Genomic DNA, 19,733 nt, shown 5'->3' with positions numbered 1-19,733 from the left:
GGTGAAGGTCATTTGGGTTTTGTCCCAATCTCATATAACAGCCCAACAGTTCCTATCTCTCAATGGTATCCTGAGCTCAGTAGCAGACTTTGTGCAATTAGGACGTCTGTTCCTTCGTCCTCCTCAGCATTACCTCTCAGCTTGTTGGAAATGGTCTCCGGACAATATGTTATCGCAGATTACTATTCTTCTGGAGTTAATACCACATCTTCAGTGGTGGCTAGACAAGGAGACTCTCTTGGCAGGAGTGCCCCTTCTTCCTTCGCAACCGTCTTTTTATCTTATGACGGACGCGAGCAAGGAAGGGTGGGGTGCTCATTTGGAACCACTCAGTCTGACAGTTTCGGGGTTGTGGTCTCATCATGAGTCACATCTGCATATCAACAATCTAGAAATGCGAACTGTATTTCTAGCTGTATCTCATTTACAGTCACATCTTCGAGACTCATGTGTGATGGTGTCAACAGACAACACATCAGTTGTGACTTACATTCAGACACAGGGGGGAACACATTCTCACTCACTGTATCTGGAAACCAAGAAATTACTTGTTCTTTGCAAGACGCTCAACAATTTTCTTCTGGTCAAATATATTCCAGGTCGTCTCAACGCCCTGGCAGACGGGTTGTCTCGCAAACACCAGTTACTTCCATCGGAGTGGACACTTCATCAGGAAGTGACCAATCAGATTTTTCTCATGTTTGATTATCCTCTAGTGGACCTATTTGCAACGAGACACAATCACAGATTTCCTCTGTATATGAGTCCGGTTTACGATCCAGCAGTGTAGGCAGTAGACGCACTTTCGTTCGATTGGGACCAACTGGACGCTTACGCTTAACCCCTACCCATTCTGATTCCCTAAATATTTGCGAAAATCAGGGTGAGTTCGTGTCGCATACTCCTGTTGCCCCTTGGTGGCCCAGGATATAGTGGTTCAACGATCTTCTCAGTCTCCTGTATGATTATTCCAGGACACTTCCTCACAGATCAGATCTTCTGTCTCAAAGAGGCAGACTTCATACGGTTCCACTTACACATCTGACTGTTATCAGGCAATCTCTGCAGAAGAAACACTTTTCTGTCAGGGCTTTAAACCTCGTTGCTTCTGCAAGGAGAAAGTCCACCAGAGCAGTCTATGATGCTCGATGGAAACTCTTCTCTAATTGGTGTATTCGAGGGAAAAGTGATTCCCTCAATCTCTCTGCTAGACGCATAGCGGATTTTCTCATCTATCTTTTTGATGATAAGAAACTTTCTCTTAGCTCCATCAAAGGATATAGATCTATGATTTCGCATACATTGGCTTTTACTAAATCATTACAAGTCTGTGCTGATCCAGCGATTTCCGAACAGATTCGATCTATGGAACTTAGACGTCCTGTTTCTCGTACACTGGTGCCTAAATGGGATTTGCCTTGTGTTCTTGATTCTCTTGATCAAGCTTCTTAACAGTTCCTAACTTGGAAGACCGTTTTCTTTCTTACTATGGCTTCAGCCAATAGGAGAAGTGAAATTCATGCTCTTTCTATCGAGGATGGTCATCTTCGTTTTGATTCCTCAGATGGATCTGTAACTTTGTTATGTCAGCCAGGATTCCTTGCTAATAATCAACTCCCCTCTATGGCTTCTAACCCTTCAAAGTTCCAAGTCTTTTTAATACTTGTGGACATGAAGATGATGATAGACTTTTTGCCCGGTCAGGGCTTTGAAGTTCTATCTTAAAAGAGTAAAGTCTATTCGAGGTTCTCGCAAAAGACTTTTCATTCCGTTAAAAAGGGGGGGTAGGTGTCTGCGGCATTTATTTCTCGTTGGGTAGCCTCGCCTATTAAGAAAGCTTATTCATCTTTTATCTGGGGATTTATCCCTGTTTAAGATTAGACCGCATGGATTAAGAGCTCTTTCGGCTTCGTGGGCGTATATTAATAATGTTCCACTTTCTGAAGTGCTTCAAGCTGCTTTCTGGAGGAATCCGACCACCTTTTCCTCTTTCTATCTTTGTTCTCTTGAGTGTCAACAAGACAATTTATATATAGTGGGTTCTCTTGTGGTTGCTCAAACAGTAGTATCTTCCCTGGCATTAATGTACTGGCGCTATCCAGAAACTAAAGTAAAATACTGTACAAACAAAGATTATCTGAGGACATATTTCTACTATCTCTGGCTGAAAACTTGAATATGGGTTTTTGCTGTCATGGGAAAATATAACGATAACCTCCCGTCACAGCTACAAAATCAGCTAGGGATAGCAGGTTTGTATTTATGACATTAAAATAAATTTTCTTAAAATAAAATTCATTTTAATTATTAAATACTTACCTGCTATCGGTAAGTTCCACCTCCCACCCCGCTCATCGTTTAATATTTTCATAATTGCATGAAAAGTAAGATGAGTTACGGTTCTTGATTTCCAGTTAGGTTACATTGTACTTTGTTTAACCTGATCTGTTTTCGGTTAGAGAGGTGGCGGAATTATGGCACTTGAAGATTTCTGGAGAAGCTAACCCACCTAGAAAGGTATTGCTAGGGATAGCAGGTAAGTATTTAATAATTAAAATGAATTTTATTTTAAGAAAATTTGTTTTCAGGATGTTGCTTCACAAAAACACCTTCATGCTAAAGAAAGGCACTGGCTTCCATTTGGACCAATTTCTCTTGGGCCTCATTATTCTCTTTTGCTCCTTATTCGGCCTCCCCTGGATGTGTCCGGCGACTGTACGCTCGGTCGCTCATGTGTCGTCGCTAGCGGTGATGAGTCAGACACATGCGCCCGGTGAAAAACCAAAACTGTTGGAAGTCAGGGATCAGCGTGTCACTAACATTGTGATGAATATCTTAATCGGTATGAATATATAATAATAAGTTATCAATTTGGTATGAATGTATTAAATTAATTTATGAGTATGAAAATATTATAGTTATTACTTGGTATGAGTCTAGTTTGCTAATTTATCGGTATGAATGTAGAGAAGCCACATTTATAACACAAACATCATAAATGCTGCTCAAAACAGGTTTGTTCCATCAGTTCTGAGGTTTGCAACCTTTAGCCTTATTGTTGCTATTCTTATAACAAGTGATAATTGTGGTCATATGGTACACTTATGAAAATAAATACAAAAACTTCAAAAGTCTGCATTTTAGTCATCTTAAAAAAGGATTAGTACTCGTCAGGTTAAATTTGTATATACATGCACTTTTAATATCAATATAATATGAAAATAACTTGTTTAAATTCACAGGTTCCACATTATTTTGGGGGGACGTCCTACGTCGTGTGCCCATTGCGGTGCTCTTTGGTGTATTGCTGTATCTCGGTGTGTCTGCTATCAGCGGAGTTCAGTTCTATAAGAGAATCAAGCTGCTGTTCATGCCAGTCAAGCATCATCCAGGGAAGAGCTATGTCCGGCAGGTAAGTGAGTTCAGTTCTATAAGAGAATCAAGCTGCTGTTCATGCCAGTCAAGCATCATCCAGGGAAGAGCTATGTCCGGCAGGTAAGTGGTCAAGCTGCTGTTCATGCCAGTCAAGCATCATCCAGGGAAGAGCTATGTCCGGCAGGTAAGTGAGTTCAGTTCTATAAGAGAATCAAGCTGCTGCTCATGCCAGTCAGGCATCATCCAGGGAAGAGCTATGTCCGGCAGGTAAGTGAGTTCAGTTCTATAAGAGAATCAAACTGCTGCTCATGCCAGTCAAGCATCATCCAGGGAAGAGCTATGTCCGGCAGGTAAGTGAGTTCAGTTCTATAAGAGAATCAAGCTGCTGCTCATGCCAGTCAAGCATCATCCAGGGAAGAGCTATGTCCGGCAGGTAAGTGATCAAGCTGCTGTTCATGCCAGTCAAGCATCATCCAGGGAAGAGCTATGTCCGGCAGGTAAGTGGCATGTGGAATTTAACTCTTTCAGTGCGGAAACCGAATTTTGAAGGCCTTTGCAAACAGTTTGGATTCAGATGAGAACGTGGCGTCTCATCTGGTTCCAAACTGTTTGCTATTCTGATAGTATTCTTTGAAAAAAATCCAAGAAAATGCTAATTTTAGAAATTCAGCAGACGACATTTTAGCAGATGACAAATTACCCAGCATGCAAAGGGTTAAAATTGAAAGTGTTTTTTTTTTTTACAATAATGTTTTTTTTTGTGCTGTATCTTGCAGGCGAGTGGCGTTTGTAAGTTTAATGAGAACAGTTTTTTACCCTATAAATATTTATGTCAGACAGGTGAGTGGGGTTAGGAAGTTTCATTTAAATGTTTTATAGACTGTAGCGATACAGGTTAACTTTTTTATGCCCCTGGATTGATAGATCGGGGGTATATTGTTTTTGTCCTGTCTGTCTGTCATTCTGTCCAAAACTTTGATAACTTTTGCAATATTAGACATACCAACTTGATATTTACCATGCATGTTTATCTCATGGAGCTGCTCATTTTGAGTGGTGAAAAGTCAAGGTCAAGGTCATCCTTCAAGGTCAAAGGTCAAATATCATTGTATGTTTCTTTCCTAAAACTTTAACCTTCATTAAAGTTTTATCATAACTTTTTAAATATTGTACACAGCAACTTCATATTTGGCATGCATGTGTATCTCGTGGAGCTGCACATTTTGAGTGGTGAAAGGTCAAGGTCATCCTTCAAGGTCAAGGTCATTCTTCAAGGTCAAAGGTAAAAAAAATAATCATTTCTCCAATCAATCTCTCACTTCTCGTGGAGCTGCACATTTTGAGTGGTGAAAGGTCTTTCGAAGAAAAGGGGGCATATAGTGATCGAACTGTCCATCTGTCTATCTGACCCTCTTTCCGTCACACTTTGCGTTTGGGTTTCCAAAAATGCTCATAACTTCTATGTCCTTTGAGATATAACCTTGATATTTAGTATGCATGTGTATATGGACAAGGCCTTTCCATACGCACAAAAAAATTTACCGCTTTGACCTTAACCTTGAACTTAGGGTCTGCATTAAGGTTTCCAAATCTGCGTTTAGGTTTCAAAAAATTCTCATAACTTCTATGTACCTTGAGATATAACCTTCATATTTGGTATGCATGTGTATATGGACAAGGCCTTTCCATAAGCACACAAATTTTTACCCCTGTGACCTTGAACTTAGGGTCCACGTTTAGGTTTCGGAATCTGCGTTTAGGTTTCGAAAAATGCTCATAACTTCTATGTTCCTTGAGATATAACCTTCATATTTGGTATGCATGTGTATATGGACAAGGCCTTTCCATAGGCACAAAATTTTTTACCCTTGTGACCTTGATCTTGAACTTAGGGTCCGCGTTTAGGTTTCGAAAGCTGCGTTTAGGTTTACAAAAAATGCTCCTAACTTCCATGTCCCTTGAGATATAACCTTCATATTTGGTATGCATGTGTATATGGACATGGCCTTTACATACGTACACAACTTTTGACCCCTGTGACCTTGACCTTGAACTTAGGGTCTGCGTTAAGGTTTTGAAATCTGCGTTTAGGTTTCCAAAAATGCTCATAACTTCTATGTCCATTGAGATATAACCTTTATATTTGGTATGCATGTGTATATGGACAAGGCCTTTCCATATGCACAAACAATTTGACCCCTTTGACCTTGACCTTGAAGATTGGATCCGCGTTTAGGTTTTGAAATCTGCGTTTTGGTTTTGATTATGCTCATAACTTCTATGTCCCTTCAGATATAACCTTCATATTTGGTATGCATGTGTATATGGACAGGGCCTTTCCATACGCACACAAATTTTGACCCCTGTGACTTTGACCTTTAACTAAGGGTCCGCGTTAAGGTTTCGAAATCTGCATTTAGGTTTTGAAAAAAGCTCATAACTTCTATCAAGCGCTTATAGGGGGCATAATTAAGTCATCCTATGGTGACAGCTCTTGTTCCTTATATTTGTATAGTAAAAAAAGCTTGTGAACACTCTTATCATCATGAAATTTGGACAAAACATTGGTTTTATGGATATCTTGTTATGATATCTAGGCAGAGTTCCTTTATGGTTGCGGTCTGTTGAAAAACATGGCTTTAAATGGCTAATTATAGTGTAACCTTGTTTACACTCTACTATGAAATTACCGATGTACACGTTGAATGAAATTTATGCATATTATGATATTCATGATCCCCATGCACTCATGTGAATATTAATTCTGCCTATAAGATATACAGTTAAATTGCCAATTTTTTTTACATTTATTTTTGTTCCTTTCTGAAGAGGATAATCTAATGTTTATGATTGGTTGGGGATGAAGTGCAACAAACATATTTTTGCCATCTGAAAACCCTTTATTAAATAATCTCAAAATTTTAAGTAGTAAAACATGTACAATTAAAGAAGGCTCGAAGGGGTGGGAGCATTGCCCTTTATCTCAATTGCGGACCTGCGTTCCCAGACCCCTGGTCTAATTTTCCGGATTTTAAATTTGGGACAATTGACACCCCTGTATTTTATAATAGAAAAGAGTGCAACAAATGAAGATTTAAGTATGAAGTATTACATACAAATGAAAAGAATATATATAAAATAAATGTTTATTCACATGTACCTGTATTTCGCAGCAAATTACCAAGGCTGGGGTGGTCCACTGTGACCGTGGTGGTCCACTGTGAGATTTATTTCCTGAACACGCTTGAGTGCGAGTTCTTATAAGCATATTTACTCACTGCACTTTGCCACGGTGTCATCACTGTATTCCACTGTGTAAAGTGTTGATCAAAGTATTGTCACACTGGGCTGAATCACGGTGATGCGTGGTGGAGGGCAGAAATTATGATAGACGTAGTACACATTTATTAACCAATTAAAATCTCACATTTTTTCCAGGTGAAGACTGTGAAGATGCACGTGTTTACTGGCATACAGCTGGTGCTTGTGGGGATACTGTGGGCTGTTAAGTCCACGGTGGTTGCCATAGCGTTCCCACTGTTCGTGTTTCTCATGGTGCCCCTGCGTCTGCTTCTCATGCCCAAATACTTCACTCATGAGGAGCTTGAAGCGGTAAGTAGGGACATTGTGTTGCCAATTTGGGACTTTGTGGCTTGTCAATTGGGGACTTTGGGCCTGCAAAGTGGGTATTTTGTGGCTTGCCAATTGGGGACTGTGTCTGCCAAGTGGAGCCTTTGTGCCGGCCAAGTGGGGACATTGTGCCTGCCAAGTGGGCACTTTGTGTTTGCCAAGTGGGAAATTTGTGCATGCCAAGTGGGGACATTTTTGGTTTATGCCGGGACGTAACGGGTATTAATGGGGCCTTTTGGGGTAAATGTTGGGATACAGCTTGTGCTGATGGGGATAATGTAGGTGGTCAAGTACAGGGTGAATACCATAGCCTTTGCACTGTTTGTGTCCCATCTGTGACTGTGACTCGTGCCCAAATACTTCACTCATGACGAGCAGGTAACGGTTAGTGTTGACTTTGTCCACACACCAACATTTAAGGCATGTACTTAAAGGTAACGGAGAAACATTTTTTTAAGGCTTTCCATGTGTAGTATGGATCTTATGCCCAGCCTGATAGGGACCTTTTAATTTTATCAAACTATTGTCAAGATTAATACATTTGCCTTTGTTATGGAGTGATTAAAGTTGTTATTCCAGAGCTGTTTTTAACCAGGTTTTCCGAAGGAAAAAACTGGTTATTAGATTGGTAAATGCGGGCGGGCTGGCTGGCTGGCTGGCGGGCTGGCGGGCTGGCTGGCTGGCTGGCTGGCTGGCTGGCTGGCGGGCTTGCGGGCGGGCGAAACAAGCTTGTCCGGGCCATAACTATGTCGTTCATTGTCAGATTATAAAATCATTTTGCACATTTGTTCACCATCATTGGAGGGTGTGTCGCGCGAAATAATTACGTCGATATCTCCAAGGTCAAGGTCACACTTTGAGTTCAAAGGTCAAAAATGGCCATAAATGAGCTTGTCCTGGCCATAACTATGTCATTCATTGTGAGATTTTAAAATCATTCGGCACATTTTTTCACCATCATGGTACGGTGTGTCGCACGAAAGAATCACGTCAATATCTCCAATGTCAAGGTTGCCACGACTAAAAATAGATTATTTTTTTTAAAAACAAACTTACAAAGGGGGTTAATTTTGTTTGTTCATTTCAAAAGTTCAGTTTGAGTTTTCTCCCTTTATCAGGTTTTTTTTTCACAATGAAAACCTGGTTTTGTGACAATTTTTTCCCTTGTTTTTTTTGGGGGGGGGGGGGGCTCTTCTGTTTGTAAGTCTGTGTGTCAGTCTTAAACCCTTCTTGTGTGGAGAGTTATTCAAAAAGTAATGATGGGATTAAATAAACAACTTAATATGGGTGTAAGAATGCATTAAGGAGACTTTCAGATTACACGAACTCTTTTAAGTATTAACAAAGTCATGTGGAGTGTTACTCAATTAGTATTGAAGGTATAAAACAAGAAACATGGAGTTACATGGTGTTCAAATGACACCTCATAAACTTATGTATGGCTTTCAGAGAAAATGCAGAGTAAAAGATCAGTTACTCTCACTTCAGTGTTTACAGAGTTATTGTGTTTTTGTCCCCTACCGGTTTCACTGACGGAGACTTATGGTTTGCACTCTGTGTGTTGTCTGTCTGTTTTTCTGTCACACTTTTCTGGATCCTGCGATAACTTTAAAAGTTCTTCATATTTTTTCCTAAAACTTGAAAAATGGATAGATGGCAATATGGACATTATGCTTGTCACTATCCCCACACTTTTTGAAAAGCGTGGGGATATTGTGGATATCTCCGCCATCTGTCTGTCCGTCCTGGCCACTATTATCTCCTACACTATTAGCACTAGAACCTTGAAACTTACACACATGGTGGCTATGAGCATATGTGCGACGGTGCACTATTCGGAATTTCGATCTGACCCCTGGGTCAAAAGTTATGGGGTTTGGGGTGGGGCCGGGTCAGAGATTTTCCTGCAACTGCGATTCGAAAAAGGCTCATAACTACTGTGTTCCTTCAGATATTGCTTTCATATTTGGCATGCATGTGTATCTGGACAAGACCTTTCCGTGCACATGTAATTTTTGACCCCTGTGGCCTTGACCTTGAACTTTCGGTCTGCTTTCAGGTTTCGAAATCTGCGACCGCGATTCTAAAGTCTCTTACCTACTGTGTCCCTTCAGATATTGCTTTCATATTTGGTATGCATGTTTATCTAGACAACACCTTTCCATGCGCACACAATTCTTTACCCCTCTGACCTTGACCTTGAACTTAGGGTCAGTTTTCAGGTTTCAAAATCTGCGACCGCGATTTGAAAAAGGCTCATAACTACTGTGTCCCTTCAGATATTGCTTTCATATTTGGTATTCATGTGTATCTGGACAAGACCTTTCCATGTGCATAGATTGTTTTACCCCTGTGACCTTGACCTTGAACTCGGGCCAGTTTTCAGATTTTAAAGTCTGTGACCGCGATTGGAAAAAGGCTCAAAACTACTGTGTCCCTTCAGATATTGCTTTTATATTTGGTATGCATGTGTATCTGGACAACACCTTTCCATGCGCTTACAATTTTTTACCCCTGTGACCTTGACCTTGTGGTCAGTTGTCAGGTTTCAAAATCTGCGACCGCGCTGCGAAAAAGGCTCATATCTACTTTGTCCCTTCAGATATTGCTTTCATATTTGGTATGCATGTATATCTGGACAACACTCTAAGGGCATAATTTTTTTTACCTCTATGACATTGACCTTGAACTTGGGGCCAGTTTTCAGGTTTTGAAATCTGCAACCGTGATTTAAAAAAGGCTCATAACTTCTGTGTCCTTTCAGATATTGCTTTCATATTTGGTATACATGTGTATCTGGACAACACCTTTCCATGCACATAAAATGTTTGACCCCTGTGACCTTGAACTTGAGGTCAGCGTTAAGGTTTCGAAATCTGCGACTGCGATTCAAAAAGGCTCATACCTGCTGTGTCCCTTCAGATATTGCTTTCATATTTGGTACGCATGTGTATCTGGACAAGACCTTTCCATGCACATGAAATTGTTTACCACTGTGACCTTGACTTTGAACTTAGTCAACATTTTCAACAATGAAGCTTGTGTATTAAAACACATATCAGAGGTGTCAGTTATTCGGATTATTCTGGAAATCCGGATTTCAGCCGCCCAGGGTCGATTTTGAGATCAATGTAAATCCGATTAAATATTTTTTGTGGGGTGGGTGGGGGTAGGGAAAAATTTGCTTGAGTGCGTGATCAATTGAGAATATAATTTATATATTTGTTAAAGCTTCATCGTCTTTCTGGAATTTGGGCTCGGTACAGATATTGCTCAGTATTTCATTTATTTATTTCTGATTAGTTAGCGGATGGCACGAAAATGAACCGTACATGACGAAAAAACGTCTCTACTTTCCAAAAATCTTACAGTCAAATATGCAGTTATTCGTCCATTTTACAAACGGTGGAAGTCTATATGAAGTCCAATTATCGACACGTACGTCTTTTCTTATACACAGGACGTACAAATCTCGACATAAATGCGGTTATTCATGCAACGTTAACTCCGCCCACGAGCTATTGTATGCAGTGCACTGCTCGATATTGATTTTTATAACTCCGCCTACAAACCAGTTATCAGGGTATCGCAATTTGCTGTTAATGCGAGGGTCGCTTAATACGATAAAGTTTTTTTTACAGGTTTGATTGACACTGGCAAAGCAAATTAAAAGGCGTCTTCAGAAGCATAACTGTGTTAGTGTTATTATTTTTCATAGATTAAAACGAGGCCCTTCAATAATAAATTGTGATAAGTATGTTTATTCTGAAAAACAAAGACGTTTCAATTTGTTAATTGGTTCTCGTTAAGATTTACAGAGAGACACTTTTTTTATGTCCCCCACTATAGTAGTGGGGGACATATTGTTTTTGCCCTGTCTGTTGGTCTGTCTGTCTGTCTGTTTGCGCCAACTTTAACATTTTGCAATAACTTTTGCTAAATTGAAGATAGCAACTTCATATTTGGCATGCATGTGTATCTCATGAAGCTGCACATTTTGAGTGGTGAAAGGTCAAGGTCAAGGTCATCCTTCAAGGTCAGAGGTCAAATATAGGTGGCCAAAATCGCTCATTTTATGAATACTTTTGCAATATGGAAGATAGCAACTTGATATTTGGCATGCATGTGTATCTTATGGAGCTGCACATTTTGAGTAGTGAAAGGTCAAGGTCAAGGTCATCCTTCAAGGTCAGAGGTCAAATATATGTGGCCCAAATCGCTTATTTTATGAATACTTTTGCAATGTTGAAGATAGCAACTTGATATTTGGCATGCATGTGTATCTCATGGAGCTGCACATTTTGAGTGGTGAAAGGTCAAGGTCATCCTTCAAGGTCAAGTATATGGGTCAAAATTGTGCATGTAATGTCACTTCTGCAATATTGAAGCTAGCAATTTTATATTTGAAATACGTGTGTATCTCAAGGAGCTGCACATTTTGAGTGGTGAAGGGTCAAGGTCATCCTACAAGGTCAACATCATATAGGGGGACATTGTGTTTCTCAAACACATCTTGTTTATTCTTATGGATTCACTTTTTCTTTCTCCCCATTTTCTGAAAGTCGGTACATGTTACATTTAATCTCAATTTAAATTCTCTTGTTGATTGGTCGTTATTACGAAATTTGAAAAGTGCTCGATGCTCGCACATCGCGTTACGTGATTTACCCATGTTCAATGAGAATTCCCAAATGTTAATTGGCGGACGTTTGTGATTATGAAATTCTTTAACACATTTATCGTCACTATTGGCCCTAGTTACCACAATGATTTCTGTAGCTGGATTTTGCAACTTCGCGACCATTTGTAGTACCAGAAAAAAACTCAGAAATCACACTTGTTTAGGAATAAAAGTAAAATTAATGTACACAACAATTAAGGAAGAAAACACACAACAAATTGATCGAGTCGATGCACACAACACTAATCAGTCGAGCCTGTATATGACTGGAAAAATCAAGCATATTCAATTAATTTTCTTGACAAATGTTTTAGTCTTAATTAAATCGTTCTACCACCATTCTTGACAATATTTGAGCATTTTATCCTATGTTCTATGAAAAATAAGAAGCACTGGCAAACCTATTGATAATGATAATTACATTTCTAATATCTATATTTTTAAGATTTATAATATGAATTGTTAGTTTTTTTTTTATTGAACTTATATAATTCCTTTTTAAAGAAATACGCTAGATTCTAATTTATATTTAAAAAAAAATAAAAAATTTGACGATGTTTAGTCTTGAGACCATCTTTGGTCTGATGCTAATTATTAACCATATTAATTTAATTAAATGTATTATGAATCGATATTGGTACTTTATATGATATCTTTTCATAATTATGTTGTTGCTTCAATGTTTATTTCGGAGTAATTGACTAAACACATGCGTGTGTGTATATGTTTTGCATTAATGTAACCATTGCATTTTTCAACCAGTCAACTTGTTCATATGCGTTGGCTTCTCGTTTTTCTGCGAACAGCCTAAAAATCGTTATAACTTTAACGCCGCAAGTGATATGAAGTTTATTTTATCTTTAACAACAAATACATAAAGTACAGTAAAGTACAAACGATCGTACATCCTTAAACACTCTAAATGAAAGCTATAAGTGGTGAAAAATAACCTATAAGGTCAAGATGTAAATCCTTGTGTAAATGGACTCATCAATCAGTATGTTTGGTCTGGGTTTATATAGATAATAAAATCAACTCATTGAGGTATAAGTATCTTGTTTATTTGTATTTTATCTTGCCAAACGACACTTCCGACCCTGTAGGTCCTTGCTGTACTTATAGATACTTGTAAATCGAGTGTTACTTCGGTGTTAACCATCCTATTGGAAAGTAAAATTACTCTAGCAAAGTCACAGGTTCGTGTACTGTAGGATACCGTCCTGACTGTGTTAGAACTGATAAAACACTAAAAAAAGGTCAAACTTGAAAAACATTTTATTTTCGTTTAGCTCAACCAACAAATTAGTTATTTCATGCAATTCTGAATATTTTTTGTATACAACATTTATATAGCGTCCTTTTCATACTCGAGAGTGCGTTCAAAGGCGCTTTACATTTTTTTCCTCATCACAGGTACCTATTTATACACCTAGGTGTATAAACATGTTATTTCAAATCTTTTGAACAGTATATACCTCCTACAAAAGAAACTGTTCTTTCACTCTTTAGTCAACTCATTGAGTAGGTCGGTTTGTGCACCGAATCCAAACTTATCTTGTTAACATCTAAGTACTAGTATCCGTGAAAATTTGTTGGGTTTGGTGGATTATCGATTTTAATTCACGAGTGATCATAGAAAATAATATTTTCACGAGTGGCGCAGCCACGAGTGAATATATATATTTTATATGATCACGAATGAATTAAAATCGATAATCCACCAAACCCAACAAATTTTCTTTTTATTTTATGCTTTTTTTTTTACAATTTATATACATTGTTAAAGACTTTAACTAAAGAATTTCGCTGGGAAAATGACGTCATTTCGTCAAAAAATGACGTCATTTAACATAAACAGTGAAAATTATCGATAATTTTCACTGATAATTTTCATTGTTTGAAACAGTGAAATTATCAGTTTAAATTCACTAATATTTCTCTATAAACCACCGGAAAGCATGAAATAAATAACTTCAGTTGTACGTTAAAATTAATAATTTTTATGACTGAATGTAAAATGAAATTAATATCACGTTTAAATACTAATATGTACTTAGCTTTTTATAGGGCTTTACTTTATGATTGATCCAATGCACCTTTTACAACTACTCGTGAAAAATAACTTACAGTCGCACAGTCGGTACATTGATAATTACAATTATATTTCTGGCATCTAGATTTTCATGATTCATAATATGTTTTGTTATATTCAATTTAATTGATTGAATTCCTTCTACAAGAAATAGTACGGCTACTAGCTTTATAGCTTTATTTTGAATCGTTACAACAGTGAAATTGTCGATGTTTATTCTTGAGTCCATCTTTAATATGATGCAAATTACTGACTCGCATTTTTGTAAATATTAAATACATTTATTAATATATGCAATATTGGTACTGAATATGATATCCGTTAATTATAATTTAGGCGTTTCAATGTTTGTTTTTATGCCCCTGGATCGAATGATCGGGGTATATTGCTTTTGGCCTGTCTGTCTGTCTGTCTGTTTGTTTGTCATTGTATGTCTGTCTGTCGTTTTATGTGTCACAAACTTTAACATTGGTCATAACTCAACTATGCATGGCCCCATTACCAATCCTGGGGTGCCCCTGGGTCAAACATGCGGCGTGGGGATACGCGTCGGCCTCTGCCGCGCCATTTCTAGTTTCATTTTGTTCCTACGTCAAAAATTCTTGTTGCTATGGTAACAAAAAAAAATTCTGGCAATGGTGGAGCTGGTAGGGGACATATAGTCTTATTATGTTTGTAACTATGTGCCAAGCATAAAAGGATAAGTTTTGAATCGATTGAAATACAATATTCTACATTGATTGAGAGCTTTTAGAGAAACTGGGGGGTACTGTTTCACAAATATTTTTCGAGTAATTGTTATTTGCTTAATTTTTTATGCAGAAAATAACTTCATTCATACATTTGCTTTTAAAAGCATGACATAACTAGAAATGGCGCGGCAGAGGCCGACGCGTATCCCCACGCCGCATGTTTGATCAAGGGGGGCCCCACAGTTGGTAATGGGGCCATGCATAGTTGAGATTGACCGTATTGTCATAAGAGAAGTTCAGTATCAATTAGAAGTGAATTGGTGTAGAAATGAAGAAATTATAGTACAAGGCAATTTGGGTGGGCGTGGCCTATGTGGGCGGGGTGCCCCAGGGTTTGTAATAGGGCCATACATAGTTGAGATTGACTGTATTGTCATAAAAGAGGTTCAGTATCAATTTGAAGTGAATCTGTGTAGAGATGAAGAAATTATAGTAAAAGGCAATTTAAGGTGGGCGTGGCCAATGTTGGCTGGGCGCCCCAGGGTTGGTAATGGGGCCATGCATAGTTGAGATTAACCGTATTGTCATAAGAGAGGTTCAGTATCAATTTGAAGTGAATCGGTGTAGAAATGAAGAAATTATAGTAAAAGACAATTTTGGGTGGGCTTGGCCGCAGGTTTGGTAATGGGGCCATGCATAGCTGAGATTGACCGTATTGTCACAAGAAAGGTTCAGTATCAATTTGAAGTGAATCGGTGTAGAAATGAAGAAATTAAAGTAAAACTGCAATTTTGGGTGGGTGTGGCCTATGTGGGCGGGGCGCCCCAAGGTTGATAATGGGGCCATGCATAGTTGAGATTGACCGTATTGTCATAAGAGAGGTTTGGTATCAGTTTGAAGACAATTGGTGTAGAAATGAAGAAATTTAAGTAAAATAACCTAAAAAAAAAATGAGTGAAAATCTCTCAAATTCCAAATAATGCAGGGTCGCACATATGCTCATAGCTACCAAGTGTGTAAGTTTCAAGGTTCTAGTGCGTATAGTGTAGGAGGAGATAGTGGCCAGGACGGAGAGACAGACAGACAGACAACCGGACAGACGGCGGAGATAACCACAATATCCCCATGCTTTTCAAAAAGCGTGGGGATAAAAAGCATTGACTGTGTTCAAATGAAACTTCAGTTATTGATAAAGAGTTGTTAAGAGGAAGGTCAGAGTAAAAACATCCTAACTTTCTTTCTTATATTTAATGATTTCTTGCCCTAAGTTAATTTAACTTTGTATTATTCTAAAAGACTTTGTAAGTGCATAGGTCCAGAACCATAACTCTTTCTTTTATACTTATGGAGTTATGATCGATTGTTAACTATCTTGTGTAAAGCAAAATTATTAGTACACAAGTCATTCTTATTAATATTCATTTATCAATAGAGGGCATTGAGATTTCTGTTTTCCACTTAATAGATAAAGGTTGGCTGTTTTTTTTAGCTTGGCTGTTTTCGGAGAAAACCCGAGGTATTGTCATAGTCAGCTCGTCGCAAACCTCAAAATTTTGTTAACCTTTTTGCTCTAAAATAAAGTGCTTCCACCTACAACTTTGAAACTTCATATGTAGCTGCACCTTGATGAGTTCTACATGCCACACCCATTTTTGGGTCACTGGTCAAAGGTCAAGGTCACTGTGACCTAAAAAAAGGATTCTGACAAGCTTTCATTTATTAGCTCATCTATTTTTTGAAAAAAAATAGCTATCGTCATCACCTTGGCGTCTGCGTCGGCCTCGGCGTCTGTATCAGGTTAAATTTTGCGTTTTTAGGTCCACTTTTCTCATAAAGTATCAATGCTATTGCATTCAAACTTGGTACACTAACTTACTATCATGAGGGGACTAGGGAGGAAAAGTTAGATAACTCTGGCTTGCATTTTGATCGAATTATGTGCCCTTTTTATACTTAGAAAATTGAAAATTTTGGTTAAGTTTTGTGTTTAGGTCCATTTTATTCCTTAAGTATCAAAGCTATTGCTTTTATACTTGCAACACTTACTAACTATTATCAGGGGACTGTGCAGGCAAAGTTATGTAACTCTGACTGGCATTTTGACAGAATTATTTGCCCATTTTATACGTAGAAAATTGAAAATTGAAAATTTGGTTACGTTTTGTGGTTAGGTCCACTTTATTCTTAAAGTATCAAAGCTACTTGCAACACTTGCTAACTATCATAAGGGGACTGTGCCAGCAAAGTTATGTAACTCTGACTGGCATTTTGACGGAATTATGGGCCCTTTATACTTGAAAATTTGGTTAAGTTTTGTGTTTTGGTCCACTTTACCCCTAAAGTATCATAGATTTTGCTTTCATACTTGAAACACTCGCAAACTATCATTAGGGGACAGTAAAGGACAAGTTGTTTAACTCTGGTTGTCATTTTTACGGTATTATGGCCCTTTTTTTACTTAGTAAATTTGAATATATGGTTACATTTTGTGTTTAGATCCACTTTACTTCTAAAGTATCAAGGCTATTGCTTTCAAACTTCAAATACTTTCATACTATCATGAGGGTACTGTACCTGGCAAGTTGAATTATACCTTGACTTTTAAATGACCTTGACTCTCAAGGTCAAATTATTAAAATTTGCTAAAATTGCCATAACTTCTTTATTTATGATTAGATTTGATTGATGCTTTGACAAAACAACTCTTACCTGACATACCACAATAGACTCCACCCAAACCATCGCCTCCCCCTCCCTGAATTCCCCCCCCCCAATTTTTATGCCCCCGGATCGATAGATTGGGGGGTACGGTATATTGTTTTTGGCCTTTCTGTCATTCTGTCCCAAAACTTTGAGGTTACAGTAAAGTTTTGCCATAACTTTTGAAATATTGAACATAGCAACTTGATATTTAGCATGCATGTGTATCTCATGGAGCTGCATATTTTGAGTGGTGAAATGTCAAGGTCATCCTTCAAGGTCAAAGGTCAAAAATTTAAAACTTAAATTTATTAAAGTTGTGCAATAACTTTTGAAATACTGAACATAGCAACTTGATATTTGGCATGCATGTGTATCTCATGGAGCTGCACATTTTGCGTGGTGAAAGGTCAAGGTCAATGTCATCCTTCAGGGTCAAAGGTCGAAAATTAAAAAATTTAATATAGTAAAGTTTTGCAATTACTTTTGAAATATTGAACATAGCAACTTGATATTTGGCATGCATGTGTATCTCATGGAGCTGCACAACTTGATATTTGGCATGCATGTGTATCTCATGGAGCTTCACATTTTGAGTGGTGAGAGGTCAAGGTCAAGGTCATCCTTCAAGGTCAAAGGTAAAAAAAGCGATGCATTAGGGGGCATTGTGTTTCTGACACATATCTTGTTTTTTTTAAAGATCATCTCATAAATGACCACCACACCCTCACACTATACCCCCCACCCACCCCAATTTTTTTTTCAAACATGGTTTAAAAACACAAATATTTTTTATTATTATTTTATTTTTGAAATACCGTCCAACCATCCCACCCAAGAGAATCCCCCCCCCCCCCCCCCCCGATTTTTTTATATATATTTTTTTTTCATTTTTTTTGGAAGATAATGTAATAAATGACCACACCCCCACACTATACACCCCTTTCCACTCCACCCCTCCATCCTTTGTGATTGAAATTGAGATAGGTCCCTACACCTTTTAAAAAGAAAAATAGATGAGCGGTCTGCACCCTCAAGGCTTCTGTTGTTCAAAACTTCACCCACAGTAGAGCGTTGGCTCTCGTTATGCGATGCTCTTGTTTAACTTTTAAGGTCACAAGCACTCTTTTTGGTCAAATGATACAGTGATAACTTTTAAGGTCACAAGCACTCTTTTTGGTCAAATGATACAGTGATAACTTTTAAGGTCACAAGCACTCTTTTTGGTCAAATGATACAGTGATAACTTTTAAGGTCACAAGCACTCTTTTTGGTCAAATGATTCAGTGCTTACAGTAACAGCACATAATCCATACAGCACATACAACAGTTTCACACTCAATGTATGTTTTCATGGGTCTTCAGTTGTATCATTGCACAAAAGCTATATTTCATATAAAAAAAATCAAGCACATACAAGAGTCTCACACTAATTACAATGTACTCTCAATGAATGTTTTCATTTGTCTTCAGTTGGACAAAGAGGAGGAAGATTCTGATGACGAGGAAGACGCAGATCCAGATTTCTACCAGCTCGCTCACATGCCCGTATAGTTCACAGTGGGGCCATACGTGTTCTCTACTACAATATGTCCTCAAGATTTCTACCAGCTCCCACACAATCCCCTATGGTTGCCCTATCTGTTTTTGCACATCAAATCTTTGTGGCTTGAAGATTTTAATCAGCTTGCACACATGTTTGTATAGTCAACAGTGGTGCCATATAAGTTCTGACACTAAAATCAGACTTTGGGGCTTCCAAGATATATACCAGTGTGTTACATATTAGTATATACCAGTGTGTACACATATTAGTATATACCAGTGTGTACACATATTAGTATATTCCAGTGTGTACACATATTAGTATATTCCAGTGTGTACACATATTAGTATATACCAGTGTGTACACATATTAGTATATACCAGTGTGTACACATATTAGTATATACCAGTGTGTACACATATTAGTATATACCAGTGTGTACACATATTAGTATATACCAGTGTGTACACATATTAGTATATACCAGTGTGTACACATATTAGTATATACCAGTGTGTACACATATTAGTATATACCAGTGTGTACACATATTAGTATATACCAGTGTGTACACATATTAGTATATACCAGTGTGTACACATATTAGTATACCAGTGTGTACACATATTAGTATATACCAGTGTGTACACATATTAGTATATACCAGTGTGTACACATATTAGTATATACCAGTGTGTACACATATTAGTATATACCAGTGTGTACACATATTAGTATATACCAGTGTGTACACATATTAGTATATACCAGTGTGTACACATATTAGTATATACCAGTGTGTACACATATTAGTATATACCAGTGTGTACACATATTAGTATATACCAGTGTGTACACATATTAGTATATACCAGTGTGTACACATATTAGTATATACCAGTGTGTACACATATTAGTATATACCAGTGTGTACACATATTAGTATATTCCAGAGTGGTGCCATATTTGTTTCATCACCATTTGGCTGAATGTGAAGTTTTTTTCGTACATTTAATG

The 19,733-nt window shown here is 37.9% G+C and overlaps 1 protein-coding gene across 3 annotated transcripts in view; it reads left to right on the top strand.

The window, feature by feature from the left end:
• Positions 1–19,297, top strand: part of LOC127847525 (anion exchange protein 2-like) — a 317,475-nt gene extending 298,178 nt beyond the window's left edge. For all 3 annotated transcript variants that reach the window (XM_052379532.1, XM_052379530.1, XM_052379531.1), the window contains 4 exons: positions 2,589–2,842; positions 3,243–3,412; positions 6,814–6,987; positions 18,644–19,297. In XM_052379532.1, coding sequence (XP_052235492.1) covers positions 2,589–2,842; positions 3,243–3,412; positions 6,814–6,987; positions 18,644–18,724 — 679 coding nt within the window. In that variant the 3' untranslated portion in view covers positions 18,725–19,297. The remainder of the gene's footprint in view (positions 1–2,588; positions 2,843–3,242; positions 3,413–6,813; positions 6,988–18,643) is intronic.
• Positions 19,298–19,733: the final 436 nt, after the last annotated feature.

The sequence above is a fragment of the Dreissena polymorpha genome, chromosome 10 (assembly GCF_020536995.1).
Source record: "Dreissena polymorpha isolate Duluth1 chromosome 10, UMN_Dpol_1.0, whole genome shotgun sequence".
Classification (NCBI taxonomy): domain Eukaryota; kingdom Metazoa; phylum Mollusca; class Bivalvia; order Myida; family Dreissenidae; genus Dreissena; species Dreissena polymorpha.
This window is presented reverse-complemented; position numbering and strand designations above follow the sequence as displayed.